This window comes from Notolepis coatsorum (genome assembly GCF_963971535.1).
Source record: "Notolepis coatsorum genome assembly, chromosome: 10".
Classification (NCBI taxonomy): Eukaryota; Metazoa; Chordata; class Actinopteri; order Aulopiformes; family Paralepididae; genus Notolepis; species Notolepis coatsorum.
Window position 1 is genome coordinate 116161854 of NC_140174.1, and position 17235 is coordinate 116179088.

At 47.9% G+C, this 17235-nt stretch overlaps 1 protein-coding gene across 1 annotated transcript in view; it reads left to right on the forward strand.

The window, feature by feature from the left end:
* The window catches only part of sh2b3 (SH2B adaptor protein 3), a 327691-nt gene that overhangs the window by 262919 nt on the left and 47537 nt on the right, over nucleotides 1-17235 (forward strand). The window contains exon 4 of the mRNA XM_084323763.1: nucleotides 3323-3417. Within this exon, the coding sequence (XP_084179889.1) occupies nucleotides 3323-3417 (95 nt within the window). The remainder of the gene's footprint in view (nucleotides 1-3322; nucleotides 3418-17235) is intronic.

Genomic DNA, 17235 nt, shown 5'->3' on the forward strand with positions numbered 1-17235 from the left:
TCCATGTCACCTTCAGAATGGCTCCTCGTACAAAGCCCGTCTGTCCTTTCCCCCGAAAGCAGTAGTCTCTCACCTCCCTGTATTCCTCCCGTTTCTTGACCAGGGATGGGGAAAGGTCTTGGTATATCCTCACCTGGAGTCCTTTGTGGGTCAAAACTCGCTTCTTCTTTGCGATGTCCAGTATCGTGTCGTTGTCCCGTTGGTTGGAGAATACCACTATGAGTGGCCTCCTCCCGGTCCCGTTTTCACCCTTCTTTTTCTTTCTTGCGGGAGCCCCCCTGTACACCGCCTCCAGCTTGGGATTTTTAGTGAAGACTCCTTCTCCCGCTAACCCCCCGAATAGCTTTGAGTAGTATTCTGTCAGCGTCGCTCTTGGTCCCTTCGGGTCCTGTTCTTCTGGTATGCCGATCACTCTCAGGTTCTTCCGTTTAGCGTAGTTGATCATATTCTCCATATTATCTCCCATCTCTTTACTGTCAGCTCGAAGCCTCTGGCACTCCCTCTCCCAATGATCTTGGTCCGCAGCTCTGCTATCCAACAAGGTCTCTCTTTCCGTGTACCTTCTCTCCTGTTCCTCCACCCTCGTTTGTAGGTTAGCCATGGTAGCTTCACATGCCTCCATCTTTCCATCCACCCCGTCTCTTATCCTTCTATGGCTTCCATTGTCTGGTGGCTTCTTCTTTCTGCATCTTCTCTCAATAGCGAGCGCATGTTTTCCATTGTCATAGCTGTCTTTCCTTCTCCCTCTCCAGTCCCCGCACCGCTGATATTTCCTCCTCGTATCTCTTTGCTAGCGCTTAGTTCAGCCCTACTAGCCATCTGTAGCCTGGTGGCTACTGCCGTTAGCTTCTTGCTATCCGCTCCTAGGCCCAAAGCCTCCGGTATATGGCCCTGCCTCTGCCTAGTGGAGCGTCTGTTTATCTCCGACTCTCTATCGCCTTTCTCTTCTGACTCAGAGTTTTCCATTACATTTTTTCAATAGAGTAGTCTTGAAACTGTTTTCCCCTTTGCTTCTCTCGGGGGGTATTCGGATTTAAGCCGTGTTTTCAGATGGTTTAGTCAATTAGCACCGGGAGCATATGGTGCGAGCTGTCTACTGCACGGCCGCCATCTTCCTTCTGCATTATGCACTTTACTATGATATGCACTTTTAGGGGATGTTGATATCAACTTTAGCATTTGTCCTTTTATACCGTCTGTGTTTTTTATTTAATTTTTCTGTACCGTTTCTACTATAGATAGAATAGAATAGAAATACTTTTATTATCCCGAGGGAAATTTGACACTGCAAATCGCTCAACATTAAACATTTAGACAGAACAGGTCACGAATAAGAATAACAAAACAAATCAAATTGCCTAAGATAAGAATAGAATAAAATTGAATAAAAATGGAATAAAATATACAGTAAATAAATACAGTAAAAATATACTGAGGTCTACAGTAGGTGTAATATTGCACAGTGCTGTTTCAAAAGTAAGAGTCCAGAAAGATGGTAACTGTCACTCTGTGCTCAGTGATGCAGTGAGGCACAGTGATGCATTGTATAGTCTGATGGCTGTTGGAATGAAGGACTTCCTGTGCCGTTCAGTACTCTGCTCCTGTATTGGATTAGTTGTAGACAGTGTTTGCTCTGTACCTGTATTCCAATGTGGATTCGTCCATACATGGCAAATAAAATCTCTGACTGACTGACTCTCTGACTCCTTGGTGTAGAGCAGCCTGGCAGGGGAGCTGGTAATGAATGTAAAATTTGTGTTTTATACCGTGGTGAATATAAGTATATGGTGTAAGAGCGGTTTAGGGTAATTCCTGGGAGGCTAGTAATAGGCCGCAACGCATACTTAATCCATTGGCATTTCGTCCCTATACATGCTACAATTAAAATGTTCAAATGCATATGATCGGTATATTATGTTACATCGTGCATGCATGAAAGGGGGGGGGTCGTTTCTGATTAATTGATTGTCAATAGCGGCATTCGTTAGGGATGCCCCGATCGATCGGCCAGCGATCGGTATTGACCGATAATCAGTATAAATATGAGATCGGTGAAGTCCGATAATGCTTTATTTTCGCCGATCGTGACAACCGATCGAAGACGCGCGGAAAACATTATCCAATTCTCAGCGGAGTTCTCACTCGCTGACTTCTCTCTCAGGCACACAGCTGCTGCTGCTGCAGCGCACTGCCCCTCCCCCTCCCAGACTCCTCATGTCAACAAGCTCCGCCAATAGTCTGCATGAGCAGCTCCTTTAGCTAGGTAGCTAACGTTAGCTCACGTTAGCTCACTGTTTAAACGAAATGACCCAGTAAACTAAATAGTTCACTTTAGTTTAATACATGATGCATTGTCTAGCTACAGATAGCTCCTGATATCAATGTCTTATAACATAATTGACATTATTCGTTTTTGCAGCTGTTGGCTAATTAGCTATCGTGCTTCATAACAACACTGCGAACATCTTATACGTTTCAGACCCTGTTAGTCAGAGTATACACACAGACAGTGGAGCTGTTTGCAGATAGCGAGCATTTTGACTTGTTGCGTGGTGGCGATGTCTCGCAGATAATACAACTACAAGTATAATTATATAATATATATATTTTATAAAAGAAATAATATATTTAATAATTTTTTAAAAAATTTATAAAACCCAAAACGATCTGTATCGGCAGTGTATCGGCCGATATGGCTCATAGATGATGGGTGATCGGTATCGGTGCCAAAAAACGTGATCGGGGCATCCCTAGCATTCGTTAGTACATGGCTATGAAAACAAGGCACAACCAAGCTGAAATTGACGTTAAATTGCTCTTACCTGTGGCCGGTGAGATTCCAAAAAGAATATTCCAATTATTTGATTGACATCTGCTAGATCGTATGTCCATTTGGGTCACGACATAACCCCTTACAGCATAATGAAAACTATTCAATGCGATCGGGTGAAGCTCTTGAGCCACGTTACTAGAAATGTCCGCCCGGATGAATTTCAATGACGCACAGCCCCATACACAGAGTCTCAAAGGAAGTGCAACATCGGCCGCATACCACCAGGCGGCGGTATTGGACTTTTGCGATCTCAGACCAATTCCATATGGTTACACAGCCTTCCTGGCTGGATAATGATTGGAAATAGCAAATAAAAGAAATAACGATCAAATAACGTATATACTGTATACGTGGTTGGCGTTATTCGATTGGCGGACAAACACGTATTAAATCGTTGTTGGCAGCCATTGAGTTAATCACTATCCAGGCAGTCTGATATTATTATAAATGTATTATTATTATTATGTAATGAGTCTGATGTCTCCTCAGGTTAATCACTATCCAGGCAGTCTGATATTTGAGACGGACAATGACCAGCAGGTCAGCTCTTGGACCACTGAGCTGAAAGAATGTATCAACAACAGGTGAGGCGCACACACACACACACACACACAGACACACACACACTCAAACACGTGTGTGTGTGCACTCATTGCTAGATGTTTACTCAATCTCAGTTATGTGTTTGTATTGGCCTACGTATATATTTGTATGTGGTTTTCGGTTTAGATTTTGGTTCAGACCAGCCTACAGACCTTTGACAGATGTAAACATACGGTATGTTATGGGCTATTAATCAATATCTCTGGATGGAAGCTTGCTTCTTATAGAGCGTGTCGTGGTGTTGCTCTGGATGGAAGCTTGGTTCTTGTAGAGCGTGTCATTGCTCTGGATGGAAGCTTGGTTCTTGTAGAGCGTGTCATTGCTCTGGATGGAAGCTTGGTTCTTGTAGAGCGTGTCATTGCTCTGGATGGAAGCTTGGTTCTTGTAGAGCGTGTCATTGCTTTGGATGGAAGCTTGGTTATTGTAGAGCGCTTCATTGCTCTGGATGGAAGCTTGGTTCTTGTAGAGCGTGTCATTGCTCTGGATGGAAGCTTGGTTCTTGTAGAGCGCGTCATTGCTCTGGATGGAAGCTTGGTTCTTGTAGAGCGCGTCATTGCTCTGGATGGAAGCTTGGTTCTTGTAGAGTGCGTCATTGCTCTGGATGGAAGCTTGGTTCTTGTAGAGCGTGTCATTGCTCTGGATGGAAGCTTGGTTCTTGTAGAGCGTGTCATTGCTCTGGATGGAAGCTTGGTTCTTGTAGAGTGTGTCATTGCTCTGGATGGAAGCTTGGTTCTTGTAGAGTGTGTTGTGTCGTTGCTCTGGATGGAAGCTTGGTTCTTGTAGAGCGTGTTGTGTCGTTGCTCTGGATGGAAGCTTGGTTCTTGTAGAGCGTGTTGTGTCGTTGCTCTGGTTGGTGGTCTAGTCTCTGGTTGGTGGTTTAGTCTCTGGTCTAGTCTCTGGTTGGTGGTTTAGTCTCTGGTTGGTGGTTTAGTCTCTGGTTGGTGGTTTAGTCTCTGGTTGGTGGTCTAGTCTCTGGTTGGTGGTTTAGTCTCTGGTTGGTGGTTTAGTCTCTGGTTGGTGGTTTAGTCTCTGGTTGGTGGTCTAGTCTCTGGTTGGTGGTCTAGTCTCTGGTTGGTGGTTTAGTCTCTGGTTGGTGGTCTAGTCTCTGGTTGGTGGTCTAGTCTCTGGTTGGTGGTCTAGTCTCTGGTTGGTGGTTTAGTCTCTGGTTGGTGGTTTAGTCTCTGGTTGGTGGTCTAGTCTCTGGTTGGTGGTTTAGTCTCTGGTTGGTGGTCTAGTCTCTGGTTGGTGGTTTAGTCTCTGGTTGGTGGTCTAGTCTCTGGTTGGTGGTCTAGTCTCTGGTTTAGTCTCTGGTTGGTGGTCTAGTCTCTGGTTGGTGGTCTAGTCTCTGGTTGGTGGTCTAGTCTCTGGTTGGTGGTCTAGTCTCTGGTTGGTGGTTTAGTCTCTGGTTGGTGGTCTAGTCTCTGGTTGGTGGTTTAGTCTCTGGTTGGTGGTCTAGTCTCTGGTTGGTGGTCTAGTCTCTAGTTGGTGGTCTAGTCTCTGGTTGGTGGTTTAGGATATGGTTTAGTCTCTGGTTGGTGGTCTAGTCTCTGGTTGGTGGTCTAGTCTCTGGTTGGTGGTTTAGTCTCTAGTTGGTGGTCTAGTCTCTGGTTGGTGGTTTAGTCTCTGGTTGGTGGTTTAGTCTCTGGTTGGTGGTTTAGTCTCTGGTTTAGTCTCTGGTTGGTGGTTTAGTCTCTGGTTGGTGGTTTAGTCTCTGGTTGGTGGTTTAGTCTCTGGTTGGTGGTCTAGTCTCTGGTTGGTGGTCTAGTCTCTGGTTGGTGGTTTAGTCTCTGGTTGGTGGTTTAGTCTCTAGTTGGTGGTCTAGTCTCTGGTTGGTGGTTTAGTCTCTGGTTGGTGGTCTAGTCTCTGGTTGGTGGTCTAGTCTCTGGTTGGTGGTCTAGTCTCTGGTTGGTGGTCTAGTCTCTGGTTGGTGGTTTAGTCTCTGGTTGGTGGTCTAGTCTCTGGTTGGTGGTCTAGTCTCTGGTTGGTGGTCTAGTCTCTGGTTGGTGGTTTAGTCTCTAGTTGGTGGTCTAGTCTGGTTGGTGGTTTAGTCTCTGGTTGGTGGTTTAGTCTCTGGTTGGTGGTTTAGTCTCTGGTTTAGTCTCTGGTTGGTGGTTTAGTCTCTGGTTGGTGGTTTAGTCTCTGGTTGGTGGTTTAGTCTCTGGTTGGTGGTCTAGTCTCTGGTTGGTGGTCTAGTCTCTGGTTGGTGGTCTAGTCTCTGGTTGGTGGTTTAGTCTCTGGTTGGTGGTTTAGTCTCTAGTTGGTGGTCTAGTCTCTGGTTGGTGGTTTAGTCTCTGGTTGGTGGTCTAGTCTCTGGTTGGTGGTCTAGTCTCTGGTTGGTGGTCTAGTCTCTGGTTGGTGGTCTAGTCTCTGGTTGGTGGTCTAGTCTCTGGTTGGTGGTCTAGTCTCTGGTTGGTGGTCTAGTCTCTGGTTGGTGGTTTAGTCTCTGGTTGGTGGTCTAGTCTCTGGTTGGTGGTCTAGTCTCTGGTTGGTGGTCTAGTCTCTGGTTGGTGGTTTAGTCTCTGGTTGGTGGTTTAGTCTCTGGTTGGTGGTTTAGTCTCTGGTCTAGTCTCTGGTTGGTGGTCTAGTCTCTGGTTGGTGGTCTAGTCTCTGGTTGGTGGTTTAGTCTCTGGTTGGTGGTTTAGTCTCTGGTTGGTGGTTTAGTCTCTGGTTGGTGGTTTAGTCTCTGGTCTAGTCTCTGGTTGGTGGTCTAGTCTCTGGTTGGTGGTCTAGTCTCTGGTTGGTGGTCTAGTCTCTGGTCTAGTCTCTGGTTGGTGGTCTAGTCTCTAGTTGGTGGTTTAGTCTCTGGTTGGTGGTCTAGTCTCTGGTTGGTGGTCTAGTCTCTGGTTGGTGGTCTAGTCTCTGGTTGGTGGTTTAGCCTCTGGTTGGTGGTTTAGTCTCTGGTTGGTGGTCTAGTCTCTGGTTGGTGGTTTAGTCTCTGGTTGGTGGTCTAGTCTCTGGTTGGTGGTTTAGCCTCTGGTTGGTGGTTTAGTCTCTGGTTGGTGGTCTAGTCTCTGGTTGGTGGTCTAGTCTCTGGTTGGTGGTTTAGTCTCTGGTTGGTGGTCTAGTCTCTGGTTGGTGGTTTAGTCTCTGGTTGGTGGTTTAGTCTCTGGTTGGTGGTCTAGTCTCTGGTTGGTGGTCTAGTCTCTGGTTGGTGGTCTAGTCTCTGGTTGGTGGTCTAGTCTCTGGTTGGTGGTTGGTGGTCTAGTCTCTGGTTGGTGGTCTAGTCTCTGGTTGGTGGTCTAGTCTCTGGTTGGTGGTCTAGTCTCTGGTTGGTGGTCTAGTCTCTGGTTGGTGGTTTAGTCTCTGGTTGGTGGTTTAGTCTCTGGTTGGTGGTTTAGTCTCTGGTTGGTGGTTTAGTCTCTGGTTGGTGGTCTAGTCTCTGGTTGGTGGTCTAGTCTCTGGTTGGTGGTCTAGTCTCTGGTTGGTGGTTTAGTCTCTGGTTGGTGGTTTAGTCTCTGGTTGGTGGTTTAGTCTCTGGTTGGTGGTTTAGTCTCTGGTTGGTGGTCTAGTCTCTGGTTGGTGGTTTAGTCTCTGGTTGGTGGTTTAGTCTCTGGTTGGTGGTTTAGTCTCTGGTTGGTGGTTTAGTCTCTGGTTGGTGGTTTAGTCTCTGGTTGGTGGTTTCGTCTCTGGTTGGTGGTCTAGTCTCTGGTTGGTGGTTTAGTCTCTGGTTGGTGGTTTCGTCTCTGGTTGGTGGTCTAGTCTCTGGTTGGTGGTCTAGTCTCTGGTTGGTGGTCTAGTCTCTGGTTGGTGGTCTAGTCTCTGGTTGGTGGTCTAGTCTCTGGTCTAGTCTCTGGTTGGTGGTCTAGTCTCTGGTTGGTGGTCTAGTCTCTGGTTTAGTCTCTGGTTGGTGGTCTAGTCTCTGGTTGGTGGTTTAGTCTCTGGTTGGTGGTCTAGTCTCTGGTTGGTGGTCTAGTCTCTGGTTGGTGGTCTAGTCTCTGGTTGGTGGTTTAGTCTCTGGTTGGTGGTTTAGTCTCTGGTTGGTGGTCTAGTCTCTGGTTGGTGGTTTAGTCTCTGGTTGGTGGTCTAGTCTCTGGTTGGTGGTTTAGTCTCTGGTTGGTGGTCTAGTCTCTGGTTGGTGGTCTAGTCTCTGGTTTAGTCTCTGGTTGGTGGTCTAGTCTCTGGTTGGTGGTCTAGTCTCTGGTTGGTGGTCTAGTCTCTGGTTGGTGGTCTAGTCTCTGGTTGGTGGTTTAGTCTCTGGTTGGTGGTCTAGTCTCTGGTTGGTGGTTTAGTCTCTGGTTGGTGGTCTAGTCTCTGGTTGGTGGTCTAGTCTCTAGTTGGTGGTCTAGTCTCTGGTTGGTGGTTTAGGATATGGTTTAGTCTCTGGTTGGTGGTCTAGTCTCTGGTTGGTGGTCTAGTCTCTGGTTGGTGGTTTAGTCTCTAGTTGGTGGTCTAGTCTCTGGTTGGTGGTTTAGTCTCTGGTTGGTGGTTTAGTCTCTGGTTGGTGGTTTAGTCTCTGGTTTAGTCTCTGGTTGGTGGTTTAGTCTCTGGTTGGTGGTTTAGTCTCTGGTTGGTGGTTTAGTCTCTGGTTGGTGGTCTAGTCTCTGGTTGGTGGTCTAGTCTCTGGTTGGTGGTTTAGTCTCTGGTTGGTGGTTTAGTCTCTAGTTGGTGGTCTAGTCTCTGGTTGGTGGTTTAGTCTCTGGTTGGTGGTCTAGTCTCTGGTTGGTGGTCTAGTCTCTGGTTGGTGGTCTAGTCTCTGGTTGGTGGTCTAGTCTCTGGTTGGTGGTTTAGTCTCTGGTTGGTGGTCTAGTCTCTGGTTGGTGGTCTAGTCTCTGGTTGGTGGTCTAGTCTCTGGTTGGTGGTTTAGTCTCTAGTTGGTGGTCTAGTCTGGTTGGTGGTTTAGTCTCTGGTTGGTGGTTTAGTCTCTGGTTGGTGGTTTAGTCTCTGGTTTAGTCTCTGGTTGGTGGTTTAGTCTCTGGTTGGTGGTTTAGTCTCTGGTTGGTGGTTTAGTCTCTGGTTGGTGGTCTAGTCTCTGGTTGGTGGTCTAGTCTCTGGTTGGTGGTCTAGTCTCTGGTTGGTGGTTTAGTCTCTGGTTGGTGGTTTAGTCTCTAGTTGGTGGTCTAGTCTCTGGTTGGTGGTTTAGTCTCTGGTTGGTGGTCTAGTCTCTGGTTGGTGGTCTAGTCTCTGGTTGGTGGTCTAGTCTCTGGTTGGTGGTCTAGTCTCTGGTTGGTGGTCTAGTCTCTGGTTGGTGGTCTAGTCTCTGGTTGGTGGTCTAGTCTCTGGTTGGTGGTTTAGTCTCTGGTTGGTGGTCTAGTCTCTGGTTGGTGGTCTAGTCTCTGGTTGGTGGTCTAGTCTCTGGTTGGTGGTTTAGTCTCTGGTTGGTGGTTTAGTCTCTGGTTGGTGGTTTAGTCTCTGGTCTAGTCTCTGGTTGGTGGTCTAGTCTCTGGTTGGTGGTCTAGTCTCTGGTTGGTGGTTTAGTCTCTGGTTGGTGGTTTAGTCTCTGGTTGGTGGTTTAGTCTCTGGTTGGTGGTTTAGTCTCTGGTCTAGTCTCTGGTTGGTGGTCTAGTCTCTGGTTGGTGGTCTAGTCTCTGGTTGGTGGTCTAGTCTCTGGTCTAGTCTCTGGTTGGTGGTCTAGTCTCTAGTTGGTGGTTTAGTCTCTGGTTGGTGGTCTAGTCTCTGGTTGGTGGTCTAGTCTCTGGTTGGTGGTCTAGTCTCTGGTTGGTGGTTTAGCCTCTGGTTGGTGGTTTAGTCTCTGGTTGGTGGTCTAGTCTCTGGTTGGTGGTTTAGTCTCTGGTTGGTGGTCTAGTCTCTGGTTGGTGGTTTAGCCTCTGGTTGGTGGTTTAGTCTCTGGTTGGTGGTCTAGTCTCTGGTTGGTGGTCTAGTCTCTGGTTGGTGGTTTAGTCTCTGGTTGGTGGTCTAGTCTCTGGTTGGTGGTTTAGTCTCTGGTTGGTGGTTTAGTCTCTGGTTGGTGGTCTAGTCTCTGGTTGGTGGTCTAGTCTCTGGTTGGTGGTCTAGTCTCTGGTTGGTGGTCTAGTCTCTGGTTGGTGGTTGGTGGTCTAGTCTCTGGTTGGTGGTCTAGTCTCTGGTTGGTGGTCTAGTCTCTGGTTGGTGGTCTAGTCTCTGGTTGGTGGTCTAGTCTCTGGTTGGTGGTTTAGTCTCTGGTTGGTGGTTTAGTCTCTGGTTGGTGGTTTAGTCTCTGGTTGGTGGTTTAGTCTCTGGTTGGTGGTCTAGTCTCTGGTTGGTGGTCTAGTCTCTGGTTGGTGGTCTAGTCTCTGGTTGGTGGTTTAGTCTCTGGTTGGTGGTTTAGTCTCTGGTTGGTGGTTTAGTCTCTGGTTGGTGGTTTAGTCTCTGGTTGGTGGTCTAGTCTCTGGTTGGTGGTTTAGTCTCTGGTTGGTGGTTTAGTCTCTGGTTGGTGGTTTAGTCTCTGGTTGGTGGTTTAGTCTCTGGTTGGTGGTTTAGTCTCTGGTTGGTGGTTTCGTCTCTGGTTGGTGGTCTAGTCTCTGGTTGGTGGTTTAGTCTCTGGTTGGTGGTTTCGTCTCTGGTTGGTGGTCTAGTCTCTGGTTGGTGGTCTAGTCTCTGGTTGGTGGTCTAGTCTCTGGTTGGTGGTCTAGTCTCTGGTTGGTGGTCTAGTCTCTGGTCTAGTCTCTGGTTGGTGGTCTAGTCTCTGGTTGGTGGTCTAGTCTCTGGTTTAGTCTCTGGTTGGTGGTCTAGTCTCTGGTTGGTGGTTTAGTCTCTGGTTGGTGGTTTAGTCTCTGGTTGGTGGTTTAGTCTCTGGTTGGTGGTCTAGTCTCTGGTTGGTGGTCTAGTCTCTGGTTGGTGGTCTAGTCTCTGGTTGGTGGTCTAGTCTCTGGTTGGTGGTTTAGTCTCTGGTTTAGTCTCTGGTTGGTGGTCTAGTCTCTGGTTGGTGGTTTAGTCTCTGGTTGGTGGTCTAGTCTCTGGTTGGTGGTTTAGTCTCTGGTTGGTGGTTTAGTCTCTGGTTGGTGGTTTAGTCTCTGGTTTAGTCTCTGGTTGGTGGTCTAGTCTCTGGTTGGTGGTCTAGTCTCTGGTTGGTGGTCTAGTCTCTGGTTGGTGGTTTAGTCTCTGGTTGGTGGTCTAGTCTCTGGTTTAGTCTCTGGTTGGTGGTCTAGTCTCTGGTTGGTGGTTTAGTCTCTGGTTGGTGGTCTAGTCTCTGGTTTAGTCTCTGGTTGGTGGTCTAGTCTCTGGTTGGTGGTTTAGTCTCTGGTTGGTGGTCTAGTCTCTGGTTGGTGGTTTAGTCTCTGGTTGGTGGTCTAGTCTCTGGTTGGTGGTCTAGTCTCTGGTTGGTGGTCTAGTCTCTGGTTGGTGGTCTAGTCTCTGGTTGGTGGTCTAGTCTCTGGTTGGTGGTCTAGTCTCTGGTTGGTGGTCTAGTCTCTGGTTGGTGGTTTAGTCTCTGGTTGGTGGTTTAGTCTCTGGTTGGTGGTTTAGTCTCTGGTTGGTGGTCTAGTCTCTGGTTGGTGGTCTAGTCTCTGGTTGGTGGTTTAGTCTCTGGTTGGTGGTTTAGTCTCTGGTTGGTGGTCTAGTCTCTGGTTGGTGGTCTAGTCTCTGGTTGGTGGTTTAGTCTCTGGTTGGTGGTTTAGTCTCTGGTTGGTGGTCTAGTCTCTGGTTGGTGGTCTAGTCTCTGGTTGGTGGTCTAGTCTCTGGTTGGTGGTCTAGTCTCTGGTTGGTGGTTTAGTCTCTGGTTTGTGGTTTAGTCTCTGGTTGGTGGTCTAGTCTCTGGTTGGTGGTCTAGTCTCTGGTTGGTGGTTTAGTCTCTGGTTGGTGGTCTAGTCTCTGGTTGGTGGTTTAGTCTCTGGTTGGTGGTCTAGTCTCTGGTTGGTGGTTTAGTCTCTGGTTGGTGGTTTAGTCTCTGGTTGGTGGTCTAGTCTCTGGTTTAGTCTCTGGTTGGTGGTCTAGTCTCTGGTCTAGTCTCTGGTTGGTGGTTTAGTCTCTGGTTGGTGGTCTAGTCTCTGGTTGGTGGTTTAGTCTCTGGTTGGTGGTTTAGTCTCTGGTTTAGTCTCTGGTTGGTGGTCTAGTCTCTGGTTGGTGGTCTAGTCTCTGGTTTAGTCTCTGGTTGGTGGTCTAGTCTCTGGTTGGTGGTCTAGTCTCTGGTTGGTGGTTTAGTCTCTGGTTGGTGGTCTAGTCTCTGGTTTAGTCTCTGGTTGGTGGTCTAGTCTCTGGTTTAGTCTCTGGTTGGTGGTCTAGTCTCTGGTTGGTGGTCTAGTCTCTGGTTTAGTCTCTGGTTGGTGGTCTAGTCTCTGGTTTAGTCTCTGGTTGGTGGTCTAGTCTCTGGTTGGTGGTCTAGTCTCTGGTTGGTGGTCTAGTCTCTGGTTGGTGGTTTAGTCTCTGGTTGGTGGTTTAGCCTCTGGTTGGTGGTCTAGTCTCTGGTTTAGTCTCTGGTTGGTGGTCTAGTCTCTGGTCTAGTCTCTGGTTGGTGGTTTAGTCTCTGGTTGGTGGTCTAGTCTCTGGTTGGTGGTCTAGTCTCTGGTTGGTGGTCTAGTCTCTGGTCTAGTCTCTGGTTGGTGGTCTAGTCTCTGGTCTAGTCTCTGGTTGGTGGTTTAGTCTCTGGTTTAGTCTCTGGTTGGTGGTCTAGTCTCTGGTTTAGTCTCTGGTTGGTGGTCTAGTCTCTGGTTGGTGGTCTAGTCTCTGGTTGGTGGTCTAGTCTCTGGTTGGTGGTCTAGTCTCTGGTTGGTGGTCTAGTCTCTGGTTGGTGGTTTAGTCTCTGGTTGGTGGTTTAGTCTCTGGTTGGTGGTTTAGTCTCTGGTTGGTGGTTTAGTCTCTGGTTGGTGGTCTAGTCTCTGGTTGGTGGTCTAGTCTCTGGTTGGTGGTCTAGTCTCTGGTTGGTGGTCTAGTCTCTGGTTGGTGGTTTAGTCTCTGGTTGGTGGTCTAGTCTCTGGTTGGTGGTCTAGTCTCTGGTTGGTGGTCTAGTCTCTGGTTGGTGGTTTAGTCTCTGGTTGGTGGTTTAGTCTCTGGTTGGTGGTCTAGTCTCTGGTTGGTGGTTTAGTCTCTGGTTGGTGGTCTAGTCTCTGGTTGGTGGTCTAGTCTCTGGTTGGTGGTTTAGTCTCTGGTTTAGTCTCTGGTTGGTGGTCTAGTCTCTGGTTTAGTCTCTGGTTGGTGGTCTAGTCTCTGGTTGGTGGTCTAGTCTCTGGTTGGTGGTCTAGTCTCTGGTTGGTGGTCTAGTCTCTGGTTGGTGGTCTAGTCTCTGGTTGGTGGTCTAGTCTCTGGTTGGTGGTTTAGTCTCTGGTTGGTGGTCTAGTCTCTGGTTTAGTCTCTGGTTGGTGGTTTAGTCTCTGGTTGGTGGTTTAGTCTCTAGTCTCTGGTTTAGTCTCTGGTTGGTGGTCTAGTCTCTGGTTTAGTCTCTGGTTGGTGGTCTAGTCTCTGGTTTAGTCTCTGGTTGGTGGTCTAGTCTCTGGTTGGTGGTCTAGTCTCTGGTTGGTGGTCTAGTCTCTGGTTGGTGGTTTAGTCTCTGGTTGGTGGTCTAGTCTCTGGTTGGTGGTCTAGTCTCTGGTTGGTGGTCTAGTCTCTGGTTGGTGGTCTAGTCTCTGGTTGGTGGTCTAGTCTCTGGTTGGTGGTCTAGTCTCTGGTTGGTGGTTTAGTCTCTGGTTGGTGGTTTAGTCTCTGGTTGGTGGTCTAGTCTCTGGTTGGTGGTCTAGTCTCTGGTTGGTGGTCTAGTCTCTGGTTGGTGGTTTAGTCTCTGGTTGGTGGTTTAGTCTCTGGTTGGTGGTCTAGTCTATGGTTGGTGGTTTAGTCTCTGGTTGGTGGTCTAGTCTCTGGTTGGTGGTCTAGTCTATGGTTGGTGGTCTAGTCTCTGGTTGGTGGTCTAGTCTCTGGTTGGTGGTTTAGTCTCTGGTTGGTGGTCTAGTCTATGGTTGGTGGTTTAGTCTCTGGTTGGTGGTTTAGTCTATGGTTGGTGGTCTAGTCTCTGGTTGGTGGTTTAGTCTCTGGTTGGTGGTCTAGTCTCTGGTTGGTGGTCTAGTCTATGGTTGGTGGTCTAGTCTCTGGTTGGTGGTCTAGTCTATGGTTGGTGGTCTAGTCTCTGGTTGGTGGTCTAGTCTCTGGTTGGTGGTTTAGTCTCTGGTTGGTGGTTTAGTCTCTGGTTGGTGGTTTAGTCTCTGGTTGGTGGTCTAGTCTATGGTTGGTGGTCTAGTCTCTGGTTGGTGGTTTAGTCTCTGGTTGGTGGTCTAGTCTCTGGTTGGTGGTCTAGTCTCTGGTTGGTGGTTTAGTCTCTGGTTGGTGGTTTAGTCTCTGGTTGGTGGTTTAGTCTCTGGTTGGTGGTCTAGTCTATGGTTGGTGGTCTAGTCTCTGGTTGGTGGTTTAGTCTCTGGTTGGTGGTCTAGTCTCTGGTTTAGTCTCTGGTTGGTGGTCTAGTCTCTGGTTGGTGGTCTAGTCTCTGGTTGGTGGTCTAGTCTCTGGTTGGTGGTCTAGTCTCTGGTTGGTGGTTTAGCCTCTGGTTGGTGGTCTAGTCTCTGGTTGGTGGTCTAGTCTCTGGTTGGTGGTCTAGTCTCTGGTTGGTGGTCTAGTCTCTGGTTGGTGGTTTAGTCTCTGGTTGGTGGTCTAGTCTCTGGTTGGTGGTTTAGTCTCTGGTTGGTGGTCTAGTCTCTGGTTGGTGGTTTAGTCTCTGGTTGGTGGTCTAGTCTATGGTTGGTGGTCTAGTCTCTGGTTGGTGGTCTAGTCTATGGTTGGTGGTCTAGTCTCTAGTTGGTGGTTTAGTCTCTGGTTGGTGGTCTAGTCTCTGGTTGGTGGTCTAGTCTCTGGTTGGTGGTCTAGTCTCTGGTTGGTGGTCTAGTCTCTGGTTGGTGGTTTAGCCTCTGGTTGGTGGTTTAGTCTCTGGTTGGTGGTCTAGTCTCTGGTTGGTGGTCTAGTCTCTGGTTGGTGGTCTAGTCTCTGGTTGGTGGTCTAGTCTCTGGTTGGTGGTCTAGTCTCTGGTTGGTGGTCTAGTCTCTGGTTGGTGGTCTAGTCTCTAGTTGGTGGTTTAGTCTCTGGTTGGTGGTCTAGTCTCTGGTTGGTGGTTTAGTCTCTGGTTGGTAGTCTAGTCTCTGGTTGGTGGTCTAGTCTCTGGTTGGTGGTCTAGTCTCTGGTTGGTGGTCTAGTCTCTGGTTGGTGGTCTAGTCTCTGGTTGGTGGTTTAGTCTCTGGTTGGTGGTTTAGTCTCTGGTTGGTGGTTTAGTCTCTGGTTGGTGGTCTAGTCTCTGGTTGGTGGTCTAGTCTCTGGTTGGTGGTCTAGTCTCTGGTTGGTGGTCTAGTCTCTGGTTGGTGGTCTAGTCTCTGGTTGGTGGTTTAGCCTCTGGTTGGTGGTTTAGTCTCTGGTTGGTGGTCTAGTCTCTGGTTGGTGGTTTAGTCTCTGGTTGGTGGTTTAGTCTCTGGTTGGTGGTTTAGTCTCTGGTTGGTGGTTTAGCCTCTGGTTGGTGGTTTAGTCTCTGGTTGGTGGTCTAGTCTCTGGTTGGTGGTTTAGTCTCTGGTTGGTGGTCTAGTCTCTGGTTGGTGGTCTAGTCTCTGGTTGGTGGTCTAGTCTCTGGTTGGTGGTCTAGTCTCTGGTTGGTGGTTTAGCCTCTGGTTGGTGGTCTAGTCTCTGGTTGGTGGTCTAGTCTCTGGTTGGTGGTTTAGCCTCTGGTTGGTGGTTTAGTGTGCGTGTGCTTGTGTGTGTGCATGTGCTTGTGTTGTGTGTGTGACACAGGAAGTGAGGAGGAGGTCTGAGGCTCAGTGGGGGAATCTCAGGATCGCTCATTTCTACAGATGTCTGGAATACACACACACACACACACACACAGATGCACACACACATACACACACACGGATGGACACACACACACACATGCATGCACAGAGAGAAAGGTCACATGCTGCAGCTAGCGCTCCAATAGCAAGACGGCTTCAAAAAGTGACTTTTACTACAGTGAGGAAGTACTGATCCTCATCTATGTTGTTAGGAACTATAGTTTCACCGTCCAGAGAACTAATGAAGCAGACATTCATCACACAGAGAACTAATGAAGCAGACATTCATCACACCATCCAGAGAACTAATGAAGCAGACATTCATCACACCGTCCAGAGAACTAATGAAGCAGACATTCATCACACAGAGAACTAATGAAGCAGACATTCATCACACAGAGAACTAATGAAGCAGACATTCATCACACAGAGAACTAATGAAGCAGACATTCATCACACAGAGAACTAATGAAGCAGACATTCATCACACCATCCAGAGAACTAATGAAGCAGACATTCATCACACAGAGAACTAATGAAGCAGACATTCATCACACCATCCAGAGAACTAATGAAGCAGACATTCATCACACAGAGAACTAATGAAGCAGACATTCATCACACCATCCAGAGAACTAATGAAGCAGACATTAATCACACCGTCCAGAGAACTAATGAAGCAGACATTCATCACACCGTCCAGAGAACTAATGAAGCAGACATTCATCACACCGTCCAGAGAACTAATGAAGCAGACATTCATCACACCGTCCAGAGAACTAATGAAGCAGACATTCATCACACCGTCCAGAGAACTAATGAAGCAGACATTCATCACACCATCCAGAGAACTAATGAAGCAGACATTCATCACACCATCCAGAGAACTAATGAAGCAGACATTCATCACACCATCCAGAGAACTAATGAAGCAGACATTCATTACACCGTCCAGAGAACTAATGAAGCAGACATTCATTACACCGTCCAGAGAACTAATGAAGCAGACATTCATTACACCGTCCAGAGAACTAATGAAGCAGACATTCATTACAAAAACACTGTGTGTCTCTCTCTCTTTCTCTCTCTGTGACGCTTTCTCTATGTCTCTGTATCTCTATGTCTCTGTCGCTCTCTGTCTCTCTCTCTGTCTCTTTCTATCTCTGTCTCTCTCTCTGACTGTGTTTCTGTCTCTCTCTATGTCTCTCTATCTCTATGTCACTGTCGCTCTCTGTCTCTCTCTCTGTGTTTCTGTCTCTATTTCTATCTCTTTCTATCTGTCTCTCTCCCTGACTGTGTTTCTGTCTCTCTCTCTGTCTCTGTCTCTCTCTCTCCCCGACTGTGTTTCTGTCTCTCTCTCTCTGTCTCTCTCTGTTTCTCTCTATCTCTGTCTCTCTCTCTCTCTGACTGTGTTTCTGTCTCTCTCTCCGTCTCTCTCCCTGACTGTGTTTCTGTCTCTCTCTCTGTCTGTCTCTCTCTGTTTCTCTCTATCTGTCTCTCTCTCTGACTGTGTTTCTGTCTCTCTCTCTGTCTCTCTCTGTCTCTCTCTCTGACTGTGTTTCTGTCTCTCTCTCCGTCTCTCTCCCTGACTGTGTTTCTGTCTCTCTCTCTGTCTGTCTCTCTCTGTTTCTCTCTATCTGTCTCTCTCTCTGACTGTGTTTCTGTCTCTCTCTCTGTCTCTCTCTGTCTCTCTCTCTGACTGTGTCTCTGTCTCTCTCTCTCTGACGCTCTCTCTGTGTGTTTCCGTCACTCTCTGTGTGTTTCTGTCTCTATTTCTCCCTTTCTCTCTCTCTCTCTGTTTCTCTCTCTCTGTTTTCTCTCTCTCTCTCTCTCTCTCTCTGTTTCTCTCTCTCTGTCTCTCTCTCTCGCTCTCTGCCGCTCTATGTCTCTCTGTCGCTCTCTATCTCTCTCTCCCCCTTTTGTTATCATGGTCTTTCAAATCTGCCCGTTGGTCTCTGTTATACGTTCATGACAATGCACACACATGTGTGGTACTATTTTTAGGCATGTCTGTGCGTGTTGTAGAGAGATAGATTAAATGTATTGTTTGTTCTGGGTGGGAAGCTCACACACACACACACACACACACACACACACACACACGTGTTTATAGGTACTCCCGAGGACCTTGAGATATCAACAAGGTTGTGAGGA